The 13,666-nt window shown below is 45.1% G+C and overlaps 1 protein-coding gene across 2 annotated transcripts in view; it reads left to right on the forward strand.

Annotated features, from left to right (window-relative positions):
• Positions 1-13,666, forward strand: part of LOC310784069 (phosphatidylinositol 3-kinase regulatory subunit alpha-like) — a 61,515-nt gene that overhangs the window by 37,401 nt on the left and 10,448 nt on the right. For both annotated transcript variants that reach the window (XM_083645045.1, XM_083645046.1), the window contains 5 exons: positions 2,376-2,474; positions 5,528-5,708; positions 7,357-7,482; positions 11,483-11,625; positions 11,779-11,955. In XM_083645045.1, coding sequence (XP_083501171.1) covers positions 2,376-2,474; positions 5,528-5,708; positions 7,357-7,482; positions 11,483-11,625; positions 11,779-11,955 — 726 coding nt within the window. The remainder of the gene's footprint in view (positions 1-2,375; positions 2,475-5,527; positions 5,709-7,356; positions 7,483-11,482; positions 11,626-11,778; positions 11,956-13,666) is intronic.

A 13,666-nucleotide genomic window follows, 5' to 3' on the forward strand; every position in this document is an offset into this window, starting at 1 on the left:
TTCACACTGAAACCCCTCTCCATTACCAACACTGATGAAGGCTTCACACTGAAACCTCTCACCATTACCAACACTGATGAAGGCTTCACACTGAAACCTCTCTCCATTACCAACACTGATGAAGGCTTCACACTGAAACCTCTCACCATTACCAACACTGATGAAGGCTTCACACTGAAACCTCTCTCCATTACCAACACTGATGAAGGCTTCACACTGAAACCCCTCTCCATTACCAACACTGATGAAGGCTTCACACTGAAACCCCTCTCCATTACCAACACTGATGAAGGCTTCACACTGAAACCTCTCTCCATTACCAACACTGATGAAGGCTTCACACTGAAACCTCTCACCATTACCAACACTGATGAAGGCTTCACACTGAAACCTCTCACCATTACCAACACTGATGAAGGCTTCACACTGAAACCTCTCTCCATTACCAACACTGATGAAGGCTTCACACTGAAACCTCTCACCATTACCAACACTGATGAAGGCTTCACACTGAAACCTCTCACCATTACCAACACTGATGAAGGCTTCACACTGAAACCTCTCACCATTACCAACACTGATGAAGGCTTCACACTGAAACCTCTCTCCATTACCAACACTGATGAAGGCTTCACACTGAAACCCCTCTCCATTACCAACACTGATGAAGGCTTCACACTGAAACCTCTCACCATTACCAACACTGATGAAGGCTTCACACTGAAACCTCTCTCCATTACCAACACTGATGAAGGCTTCACACTGAAACCTCTCACCATTACCAACACTGATGAAGGCTTCACACTGAAACCTCTCTCCATTACCAACACTGATGAAGGCTTCACACTGAAACCCCTCTCCATTACCAACACTGATGAAGGCTTCACACTGAAACCCCTCTCCATTACCAACACTGATGAAGGCTTCACACTGAAACCCCTCTCCATTACCAACACTGATGAAGGCTTCACACTGAAACCTCTCTCCATTACCAACACTGATGAAGGCTTCACACTGAAACCTCTCACCATTACCAACACTGATGAAGGCTTCACACTGAAACCTCTCACCATTACCAACACTGATGAAGGCTTCACACTGAAACCTCTCTCCATTACCAACACTGATGAAGGCTTCACACTGAAACCTCTCTCCATTACCAACACTGATGAAGGCTTCACACTGAAACCTCTCACCATTACCAACACTGATGAAGGCTTCACACTGAAACCTCTCTCCATTACCAACACTGATGAAGGCTTCACACTGAAACCTCTCTCCATTACCAACACTGATGAAGGCTTCACACTGAAACCCCTCTCCATTACCAACACTGATGAAGGCTTCACACTGAAACCTCTCTCCATTACCAACACTGATGAAGGCTTCACACTGAAACCTCTCTCCATTACCAACACTGATGAAGGCTTCACACTGAAACCTCTCTCCATTACCAACACTGATGAAGGCTTCACACTGAAACGCGTCTGTTGTGTTTGCTCTCTCAGATGACTATTAAATGTTGTCTAGAGTGCTGGCCTGCTTCCTTTACTTATAAATACATTTGAAAAAGAATGTATATCATATCATATATTGACATTATTTCATCCATTTTAAGAACAGAACAATTCAAAAATCCCATTGATTTTCGCTGTAGTTGGGGGGGATTCGGATGCAATCTGGACGCCCCAAAATGACAATGTGTTGTGTATGTTTTGCAGTGTTGGGCAGTAGCTTGCTACAAGTAGCGAAGCTACATAGCTTAACTACATTTCTCAGTAGCTTGGTGGTAGCTTCACTACTTTTGAACCAAGTAGCTTTTTCAGTAGCTAAGCTATTTATAGACCCAAGTAGCTTGTAGCTTCCCCCAAAAGCTACAAGCTACTCGCCAGGAGATTTCTGCTGCAGTTTGGATTAAACAGGAGGAGCCACTGGCAGTGATGAAGTTCAGGTTTTATTGTCTGTTTTTGAATATTGTGCCAGTGAGAGTTTCAGTGTGTTTTATAATAGGGTATAATAAACAATCAAAATTAGATTTTTTTTGTCTGCCTATTTGTTTGGTGGAAAGTTGTTCTTTGACATGAAGTTGATTCAATGTGAGAAAAAAAGTAGCTTTGATGTAGCAAGCTGCTTTTGCCATGTTGCTCGTAGCTTAGCTTGCTACATTTCTCTGGGGATAGCTTCAATGTAGTTTAGCTATATTTAATCGAGAGTAACTGATAGCTTAGCTTACTACATTTTCCAAGTAGCTTGCCCATCACTGATGTTTTGGTTAATGTGGTGTGTGTGTGTGTGCGTGTGTGTGTGTGTGTGTGTGTGTGTGTGTGTGTGTGTGTGTGTGTGTGTGTGTGTGTCTGTGTGTGTGTGTGTGACAGAGAGGAGGTGAATGAGAAGCTGAGAGACACAGCTGACGGTACGTTCCTGGTTCGAGACGCCTCCACCAAGATGCACGGAGATTACACTCTGACTCTGAGGTAGGCTGCCTGGTGGGCCTGGAGCTGAATATAAATACACATTATTTTGTTAGTTTTGTGCTGAAGAAATCAAAATGGTAAATGGCCTGCATTTATATAGCGCCTTTATCCAAAGCGCTTTACAATCAGTAGGTACATTCACCCATTCACACACCGATGGCGGCAGGCTACCACGCAGGGTGCTGGCACACCATCGGGAGCAATTTGGGGCTCAGTGTCTTGCCCAAGGACACTTCGACATGCAGACTGGAGGAGCCGGGAATCGAACCACCGACCTCTTTTATCCAAAGCGATTAGTGGACGACCCGCTCTACCTCCTGAGCTAAGAGAACATCTCCAACCCTACTCAAGAAGACATCTCTCAAGTGTTGTGCTGATTTCATCAGGGATTGTAACATCTAGTCCTATTAAGCATTCTGGGATGCGATGCGAACAGTTGTATTATGGGATGTGCGTTTCCCAGGCAACGACACACGTTGACACGTTTTGGAACAGCGCTGCACGCTGGCACAATGCTCGTAAAAGCAAAATGCTAATTGTTTTGAATGATTTGGCATCTTCTATTACTGTCAACACTGTCAACACCAGTATTGTTGTATTGTAATAATATGCCATAAAGGTTTATTGAAATTTTGGGGAGAGCAGGAAAAAAATTATATATACCGTAAATTCCGGACTATAAGCCGCGGCTTTTTTCCCGTTTTTTGGCCCCTGCGGCTTATATAACGGTGCGGCTTATCTATGGATTTTTTCCAAAAAAAAAAAAAAAAATCTCTCTTTTTTAGCACTCTTTCTAACTATAAATCCACTTCTGTTTTAATTTCCTCTCTTGCCCTCTTTTAACAACATAACATAACATAACATAACACAACACAGGTAAGCAGAAAGAAAAAGACGAAGCAATCACGCCATGAATGAGGAAATGACTCACCTGCTGGAGGCTGGAGATACACGGCTTGGGCTAAACTTTTACTCCGTGAAACACTATCGATTAAGTCCGACATCGCTCAGAGGTTTTGAGCAGCTTGAAAACAAGTTTGAAAACGTGCAGAAGTCCATCCACTCACTCACTAAAGAAACTAAGGCAACCGTGAACAGAGTTTATAATGCGGAAAAGCGCATCCGCGCACTGGAGGACAAAAACAACACAGTGAGTCCGAAAATTGATAAAATGCAAAATCGAAACCCTGCACACGCAGGTTGATGACTTAATCAGCAGGAGTAAAAGAAATAACATTCGCCTGATCAATGTAAAAGAGGGAGCTGAGATGGGTGACATGGACGCTTTCGTGGCAAAATCCTGTGTTACATCCTGGACCTGAAGGAAGGCGAGAAACCACCAGAGGTGGACAGGGCACACCGGGCGCCTCGGCCACGTCCAGACCCCGGCCTGCCACCGAGGGCCATCTTCATCTGCCTACTCCGCTGGCCCGACCGTCAACTCATCCTCCAGGCTGCGGGGAAGAAGCCCCTCACCTGGGACCTCTCCGCGTTGGTGCAACAGAAACGCGCAACATACAACAGCATCATCGAGTCAATGGATATCGCTTTGGCGTACTGTACCCAGCGAGACTCGTCATAACCATTGATGGACAGCGGCGGAACAAGAGCTCAAAGTGAAACTGCCGAATATCTTTTGAGTTGGACTGGTCAATAGTACTGTGAGTAACTAAAATAAAAAAATAAAAAACGGAATTCTCTCTTCTTTAGCACTCTTTCTAACTATAAATCCACTTCTGTTTTAATTTCCTCTCTTGCCCTCTTTTCACCACACCGCGGACACTGTGTGCACTGTAAAAATAAACAACGGTGGTGTTGTGTTATGTTGTTTTGTTGAAATGTTACGGTAATACGGTAAATGGGAGCTTCCTCAAACAGCCATCTCTTTCCCGACAATCCCCTCTGTGCGTGACCACTTACATATGGTAATTACGGTAAGCAAACGGCCACTCGGCCAACTCCCTCCCCCGACTACCAGGAGAAAATCACAAACTTCGGCGAATTCACACAAAGGAAGATCAAGGAATATTCACAACAAGACGAGCAGTAGAAGCGGAATATTATAGGAGTGTGAAAACATCCACAATCACCAACGGGTTCCAAAACGCTGGACTGCTGCGGGATGAAGAGGATGACGCCGCCACAGCTGGCGCTGAGGGCCGTCAGAGGCTTCAGAGGCTGTTCGATGCCGACAGTGATGAAGAGGAGTTCGTTGGTTTTGAGTGACAATGAAGGAGAGAGGAGAGTGGTTGACGAAGCCACCCTGAACCTGTTCGTTTCCGACACTGAAGATGAGGACTTTGGTGGTTTCAGTACGCAGGAAGAAGAGGAAGACGAGGATTAGTGACTTGACTTCTCTGGTTACAGGTTTGCTGCACATATAGCCTATTGTTGTGTGATTTTGTCTGGGGATTAGTGACCTGACTTTTGTTTTGTTTTGTTGAAATGTTAATAAATGGGAGCTTCCCCAAACAGCGATCTCTTTCCCGACATTCCTCTCTGTGCACGAACCCTTTCATATGGTAATTAAACATCAAAACACCCGCGGCTTATAGACCGGTGCGGCTTATAGAAGAAAAAAATAGTCAATTTTGGTCCCGCGGCTTATAGACCGGTGCGTCTTATAGTCCGGAATTTACGGTACTGTATATATATGTTTTTGCATTTTTTTTTCTGGCCTGGTGGGTCGCCCTTGGCCTGGTGGGCCCGTCAGGCCTGTAGAATGGTAGGGGAAACACTGACACGGTAGAAACATGACAGAAAGGCTTTCAGGTTAAACTCAGGACTCAGGAGGGAAACTCAAACGCAGGACGTAGGGACGGCATGTGGGCGTGTCTTCAGTTATTAATGGGACTGCTCTGTAGCATGTAAACGGGAATATGAATGGCATATTCTATAAGCAACTCAAAACACCTTAATCCAAGTATTTAAAATAAGGTCAATAGTCAGATTATTGCAGTCCATGTAAACATAGTCACTCCCCCCCCTCCCTGTTAAACGTTGTGTGGAGGCTTGTGTTGAACTCTTCTTCTCTGTTCTCCTCTGTCCCACAGGAAAGGAGGCAACAACAAGCTGATCAAGATCTTCCACCGAGAGGGGAAGTATGGCTTCTCCGACCCGCTGACCTTCAGCTCGGTGGTGGAGCTCATCAACCACTACCGCCATGAGTCTCTGGCCCAGTACAACCCCAAGCTGGACGTCAAGCTGGTCTCCCCAGTGTCCAAACACCAGCAGGTGGGTCATCCAGCCAGCCAGCCAGCCAGTCAGTCAGCTAGCTGGCTAGTTAGTTTTGTTGCCCAGTACAACCATACATTATGTTAAACTGCTCTACTTTGTATCCAAACAGCAGCAGGTTGGTTGGTTAGTCAAGTATACTGTAGGGCTGGGCGATATTGATCAAATAAATATCTATATTTGACACCGAATACCTCGATATTGATAATGTGACGATATTTTGGGGATGGGTATTCATGCTTTCATAAGATATTTACGCACAATTTGTAATGATCCTTAGTAAACAGGAATGTGTGCTCAGAAATAAGTAGTAATATGGATATGATGACCCAGTAAAGCCAATTCACCATCTAAGCTGGGGGTGTAACGGTAAACAGAAGTCACAGTTCAGTACGTACCTCGGTTTTGGGGTCACGGTTCGGTGCGAGTTCAGTACAACAGGAAAAAAAGCAACATCGAAAATCCCAAATGCATAAGGCTAGGTTTGTTTTCATTTATTTTGAACCTGTGGCATTTATTTTGAACAGACAGTACTAGTGCTCCACCTAGTGTCATAAATTGGTACAGCATGGCCCTGTAGTGTATTAAACCAGCAAAGACTAACAATGAGACTCTCTTCCATAAGGTTATATTTTTATGTAGGGCTGGCTCTACGACTGCTTATGGGGATGCAAGTAACTAGTCCGTTAAACGTTTAAACACATCCGTTACCCTCGCTAGTCTGTCTGCACCAAAATACTAGTCGGTTAAACTAATAATTTAATGACCATAATCATAAACAATTTGGGCGGGAACTGTTGCGTCTTTACCAGCCACTACAGCCCCCCCTCCTCTAATGCCTGGATGTAAACAAACCAGGCAGTAGTCAAAGGAGCGGAAGGGAGACGTCATCTCATGAAACCAGCGCAGTTTGGCAGTATTTTGATCCAGTCAATGAAAATATGGTTGTATGTATGTAGGCTGTCAGATAAAACTGGCTTATAACGTTAACCACTCGGCCGACATTCAGCACAGGCATGGGGACGCAAGGAAGGACCGCAAGACCTGATGCTATAGCATTGCTAACGTTAGCCATACAAGCTAACCCCGTATAGCCACACAAGATAACATGACTGCGCAAGACGCTTCCACTCAACTTTGTTGAGGGCAAAGGCTTCCGAAAGTTAAATGGTCTATATTTAGCCTGAATACACGGTGCGAGGGTGAGTTGAGTTGTCGATGTTTTCTGTTGTGCAATGTTCATAAACAGCGCAAAATGATTTGGATATTGATGATTATGACAAACGTAATTAACGGAGTGTGTATTGACGTATTTTTCATATAGCTACACACACGGAACCGTGACGCCCATACCGTGACGTCACAGGACGAATACACGTACCGTGACACGCCCAATCTAAGCCATCATCTAAGCTAATTCATAATTTAACTCAGCCCGAACAGGCTCATCAGTTCAGAAAATTGACAGTTTACTGTAACACAGCCTTTAAGACCACGAAAAAGTAGCATTTACGTTTTTTTCACAATGTTCTAGTAATATTCCAATATGCTAATATTCTAGTCTCACATCACGATATCGATATTATACGACATATCGCCCAGCCCTAGTTGAGTAGTAGATGATGTTGTTGTTGTTGTTGTTTATCAGGACCAGGTGGTGAAGGAGGACAGTATTGAAGCAGTGGGGAAGAAGCTGCATGAGTATCACCTCCAGTACCAGGAGAAGAACCGGGAGTACGACCGGCTGTACGAAGAATACACCCGAACGTCACAGGTACGCTTCAGCCCGGGCAGGCACGTCATTCGCTGTCCTCACTGTCACACATCGCCCAGGCAAACCTCTCCATTGGGCAGAGTCACTAGATGTAGGTGCTGGGCAACCATACCCAGAATGCCTTGCGGTCCGAAGTATGCCGCGCACCCGTCGGGAACAGACAGAGACACAGACCCAGATTTGACCTTTTCACACTGAATGCTCTTAGCCCAGGGCTCAGAATAGGGCTAACCTATCGTGCATTCCTTTATAACTTGAGAACTGGTAATCTTACGGTTCAAAGGTCATGAAGCTGGGACGGTGACGTCACCAGAGCTGGTATTTCCCATTCCAAACTCGTAGGAGCCTCAGCAACCCCGACCTCAAAAATCCAAGATGGCTGCTGCTGCAACAACAGTAGTTATAATCGTAGTAAATGCTGTTTATTAGCACTTCTGTCTTGTTTGTGTCTCATTAAATCAGCTGTACACACAGCACTGTCTAACTTCTATCTGTGTGGACATGTTGCTGCAGTGTTTGTATGTGCAACATGCTGCGAAATAATAATAATAATAATAATAATACATAAGTTTTATATACTGTAGCGCTTTTCTGGGGAACTCAAAGACGCTTTACAATACATAGAAACAGTACATAATACAGTAAACAAACTAAATACAGATACAAAACAAATGCAAATCAAAAAATTGCAGAGATGGAATGGTGGTTAGAGGTAGAAGTCAGATATTGTAGGCTGTTTTGAAGAGGTGGGATTTGAAGGAGGTGAGTGAGTCTGAGTTTGTGATGTTGAGGGACAGAGAGTTCCAGAGGGTTGGGTCAGCGATGGCAAAGGCTCTGCCTTGTTATCAACTGTTACTGCTAACAGTGGCTAGCCTGGCTAGTGACTGGATCTGACCAAGAACTGACTTGCAACAGTGAACTTCCCAGCTCCAGTTCTTATGCCTCCGCCGGCGATAGCCAGGCCGGAGGCATTATGGATCCGGGTTGTCCGTCCGTACAATGTTTGTTAACGCGATATCTGAGGAACGCCTGGACGGAATTTCATCAAATTTGCCTCAAACATCGACTTAGACTCAAGGATGATTTGATTAGATTTTGGTGGTCAAAGGTCAAGGTCACTGTGACCTCTCGAACACCATTTTCAAGCTTGTTAACGCGATATCTCAGGAATGCCTTGACGGAATTTAATCAAACTTGTCTCAAACATCGACTTGGACTCAAGGATGAACTGATTACATTTTGGTGGTCAAAGGTCAAGGTCACTGTGACCTCTCAAACGCCATTTTCCAGCTTGTTAACGCGATATCTCATGAATACCTTGACGGAATTTCATCAAATTTGCCTCAAACATCTACTTAGACTCAAGGATGAACTGATTACATTTTGGTGGTCAAAAGTCAAAGGTCAAGGTCACTGTCACCTCTCAAACATTTTCCAGCTTGTTAACGTGATATCTCAGGAATGCCTTGACGGACTTTCATCAAATTTGCCTCAAACATCGCCTTAGACTCAAGGATGATCTGATTAGATTTTGGTGGTCAAAGGTCAAGGTGAGCTCTCGAACGCCATTTTCAAGCTTCTTAACGCGATATCTCAGGAATGCCTTGACGGAATTTAATCAAACTTGTCTCAAACACCGACTTGGACTCAAGGATGAACTGATTACATTTTGGTGGTCAAAGTTCAAGGTCGCTGTGACCTCTCACACACCCAATTTCCAAGCTCTGTAACGCAACATCACAGGAGCGCCTTGACGGAATCTCTTCCAATTTGCCTCAAATGGCGATTTGGACCCCAGAATGAACTAATGGCGGAGGCATAAGTCCGCGTTGCGGTCGTTCTAGTCTGCAAATGGAACGCTAACAAAACGGATGTGATGTCATTTAGCCTCCACATCCCAGATCTTTTGCGATAAAGGAACGCGCCATTCTTAGCCCCTTTTCACCCCCTTTTCAGGGTTAGTAGAGCCCAGGGCTGTTGGAACCAGTGCTGCCAGATAGAGCTAATGGCTCCTTTTCACACTGGCAACTTTTAGCCCCGTGTTGAGATGAAAAGTTGGGCTTAACCCTGAAAAGTCAGGGCCGGCTAACTGGGGCTGTCCCAAACGATTATTTTCTTATCGATTCGACTAACGATTATTTTTTCGATTAGTCGATTAATCTAACGATTATTTTTTATTAAAAAAAATTATTATATAACAATAAATTTACCCAAAACAAATAAATAACCAAAAACTTCTCAATTTCTGTATTTTATTTAACCATCTCATTCTCTTTAACAGTCCAACATAAAATCTCTCAAATAAAATTAAAGCAAGAGCCTGTCCTCAAATAAAATGAATATAGTGCAATTCAAAATAAAATAGTAGAATAAATTAAATTCAAGTCACTTTCAGGAGGAATACCAAAAACCTTGTGCAATGTCAACTGAGTTTAGCAGCAGTCCAACATAAAATCATCATCTTACAGTACAATGGTGTGCAATTTTCAGTAACAGTGCTCTTAATTTTGGAGAAAGACAAATGCTCCATGTAAGATGGTCACACATCATCCAGACACAAGGCTGTTCACAACTGTTACTTGTCGTTACTTTAAATGGCAGTAAAACGCCACTGAATGACCAAATTGATTTAACTTTTAACCATTTCGATTTCCACTTTCCATACGGACCCCAGTATGGGTTAGTTGTTTATAACGTGACCATATTTATAACGTTTATAACGTAGGCTACTCCGGTTTCCAGTTTATAACTCGGGTCTACAGCCAGAGTGCGGTTGTAGCTATTGCGCAACACACAGATTCAGCCCGCAAACCGGAGTACGTTATTAACGTTATAAATATAGTCACGACGTTAACAACTAACCCATGCTGGGGGTCTGTATTGAAAGTGGAAATCGAAATGGTTAAAAGTTAAATCAATTTGGTCATTCAGTGGCATTTTACTGCCATGTAAAGTAACGAAAAGTAACAGTTAGCCGCTAAAATTAGCCACACGTGACGCGTCGAAGCACGTAGCGTGCGTCGACGTAATTACGTAGTCGACGTCATCGATTACGTCGACTTGCTGGGACAGCCCTACGGCTAAGCCTGCTCCAGAGCAGGGTCAGCTAGCCCCAGGCTGAAGACGGGGTTAACCTGCTCCAGAGCAGGGTTAGCTAGTCCCAGGCTGAAGTCAGGGTTAACCTGCTCCAGAGCAGGGCCAGCTAGTCCCAGGCTGAAGTCAGGGTTAACCTGCTCCAGAGCAGGGTTAGCTAGTCCCAGGCTGAAGTCAGGGTTAACCTGCTCCAGAGCAGGGTTAGCTAGTCCCAGGCTGAAGTCAGGGTTAACCTGCTCCAGAGCAGGGTTAGCTAGTCCCAGGCTGAAGACGGGGTTAACCTGCTCCAGAGCAGGGCCAGCTAGTCCCAGGCTGAAGTCAGGGTTAACCTGCTCCAGAGCAGGGCCAGCTAGTCCCAGGCTGAAGTCAGGGTTAACCTGCTCCAGAGCAGGGCCAGTTAGTCCCAGGCTGAAGTCAGGGTTAACCTGCTCCAGAGCAGGGCCAGCTAGTCCCAGGCTGAAGACGGGGTTAACCTGCTCCAGAGCAGGGCCAGCTAGTCCCAGGCTGAAGTCAGGGTTAACCTGCTCCAGAGCAGGGCCAGCTAGTCCCAGGCTGAAGACGAGGTTAACCTGCTCCAGAGCAGGGTTAGCTAGTCCCAGGCTGAAGACGGGGTTAGCCCACTTTGGAATGTTCCAGGATTGTGCACGTGTGAAAGCTTTCTTAGCCTGGTGCTAACAGCTCTCTAAGAGACTCACTTAACCCTGGCTAAGTGTAGTGTGAAAAGCCCTATTAATGTATAGTTAGATTGCATTATAACAGTGCTGTTAGCTTTATTTCAGCTGTATCGTCAACATGTTTCACTCACTCCTCTACCTTTTCTTTCTCCATCTATCAACTTCTCCTCCTCTCTCTCCCTCTCTCTCCCTCCCTGCCTCTCTCTGTCTCTCTCCCTCCCTTCCTCCCTCAGGAGATCCAGATGAAGCGGACGGCCATCGAGGCGTTTAATGAGACCATCAAGATCTTTGAGGAGCAGTGTCAGACTCAGGAGCGCTTCAGTAAGGAGTACATCGAGAAGTTCCGCCGCGAGGGCAACGACAAGGAGATCCAGAGGTAGGCTGTCGCCGCGGCAACCGCCATCAAACATGAGAAATAAAACCATTTAGGTTGTTGAGTTTTAATGTCTGTTGACTTTTCAATCCCAAACTCATGTCTAAGAACAGAAAACAGACATTTGACCATTCCTCTGTGTCCCCTCCCTCAAAGGATCATGGGAAACTACGACAAGCTGAAGTCTCGGATCAGCGAGATCGTGGACAGCAAGCGCCACCTAGAGGTGGACCTGAAGAAACAGGCGGCCGACTACAGAGAGATCGACAAGAAGATGAACAGCATCAAGCCAGACCTGATCCAGCTCCGCAAGACCAGAGACCAGTACCTCATGTATGAGACACAACGCACGCACGCACACGCACACGCACACGCACACACACACACACACACACACACACATATATATCACAAATTAATATGTTTGACTAATTATTGATATTGCAACAATATTGGTGCTTTCACAAAATATTGACAGAATTCCATTTTTGATAAATAATCATCAGTAATGATAATGACTAAGAGGGTAAAGACAAATAATAATAATAACAGCTAGAATAGTGTGGCAAGTTCAGAAAATGACATCACTTTACTGTAATGCAGCCTTTAACTCATTGAGTGCCAAGGACGGACATGTTCGTCATTTCAAATAGTAACGTAGAGTGCCAAGGACGGACATGTTCGTCAATTGCGTTTTTTGACGGTGGGGCGTCGATCAAAGCCTTCTGCCTCTGATGTACAAATATTATAGCTATTGGATGTGTCTAACCTATTTTACAGAACCCTTAGGTGGCGACAGTGCTCTCCACATAACAGAAAGGCAAGGAAAAAACAAAGAAGAAGTCGTTATGGAAACGGAAATCGCATCGCATCCGTATTCATCGATATGCTGAAGCACGTTACTGCAGCTGTGCCTGCAGCAGCCAATCTGCTCCCACAATTGAGCCGCTCCGTGTCGGTTGCGACAGCACATCCGCACATCCACACCGTGGAGTTGTTATTATTCTCAACTGGAAGCATCGTTGCCGGTGACAAACACACGCGGAACGCTGTAAAAAAGCAGGATGTCGAGCACCCTTCACTGTGCGCACAGCAAACTCAGCAGAGAGCCACCACAGACAGGAGGAGGAGTGTGCAGTTGAGGCGAGGCGAGGCGGGGCGGGGCGGGGCGGGGCGGGGGGGGGGGGGGGGGGGGGGGGGGGGCACGCAGAGCAGCACACAACACCCAGACAGACCCAGGCAGCAGGACAGGATTGACAAACGCAAGCCAGAATATCCGATGCCCACCAGCAGCAAATCAAGACCAGCAAGAAGCTGCAACCAGCAGCGCACGCAGGGGCCAGCGCTGCTGGTTGTAGCTAAAAAATATTATTCTGCCAAACAGAATTCCCTGGCCTTCACTGTTTTATTGAAGGAAATTATTTTTGAGGTGTGACTACATTAGAAAAGATTAGCTTCAGAGTCAGTGATGTGCTTGAAATGTTTAATTTCACAAAAGGCCAATTATCTCAGCTTCTAGAAAAAAATTGCTGTTTTTGGATGAATCAAGCTATCTTCTCCGGCTCATAACTAAAGAACGGAAAATGGGATCAATAAACTTTTTTTTGCAGATGATAGAATAGAGTCTCATCGTTCTTTGTGCGTGTTCGGTGTTTACATAGTAATATCACACAATATTCTGTGGGCCTCGAGAAATCACTGAAAACGCTCTGAAACTCTGGCACTGGGAGCATCCGTTCTCCAAAAGTGGCTGGCACTCAATGAGTTAAAACCAGGGAAAGACAACGCTTGTGCTATAGCACCATATTACTATATGTCTTAAGCTGGGCTCAGACTACAGGATTCTGAAATCTTAGCCGATTTTGAAATCTGGCTGTGACACGCACTACAGGAGAATCTTCCCAGATTATCTTCCCTAGAATCTCAAACATGCACACACTACAAGATTTGTAAATGTGGCGCACCACGCACTACAGGATATTATTAAGATTATCGGCAGGATAATCACCTTGATGCCCGGCCATACGAACCTGTTTCGTTTTTG

Source organism: Poromitra crassiceps (genome assembly GCF_964638095.1).
Source record: "Poromitra crassiceps genome assembly, chromosome: 10".
Taxonomy (NCBI): domain Eukaryota; kingdom Metazoa; phylum Chordata; class Actinopteri; order Beryciformes; family Melamphaidae; genus Poromitra; species Poromitra crassiceps.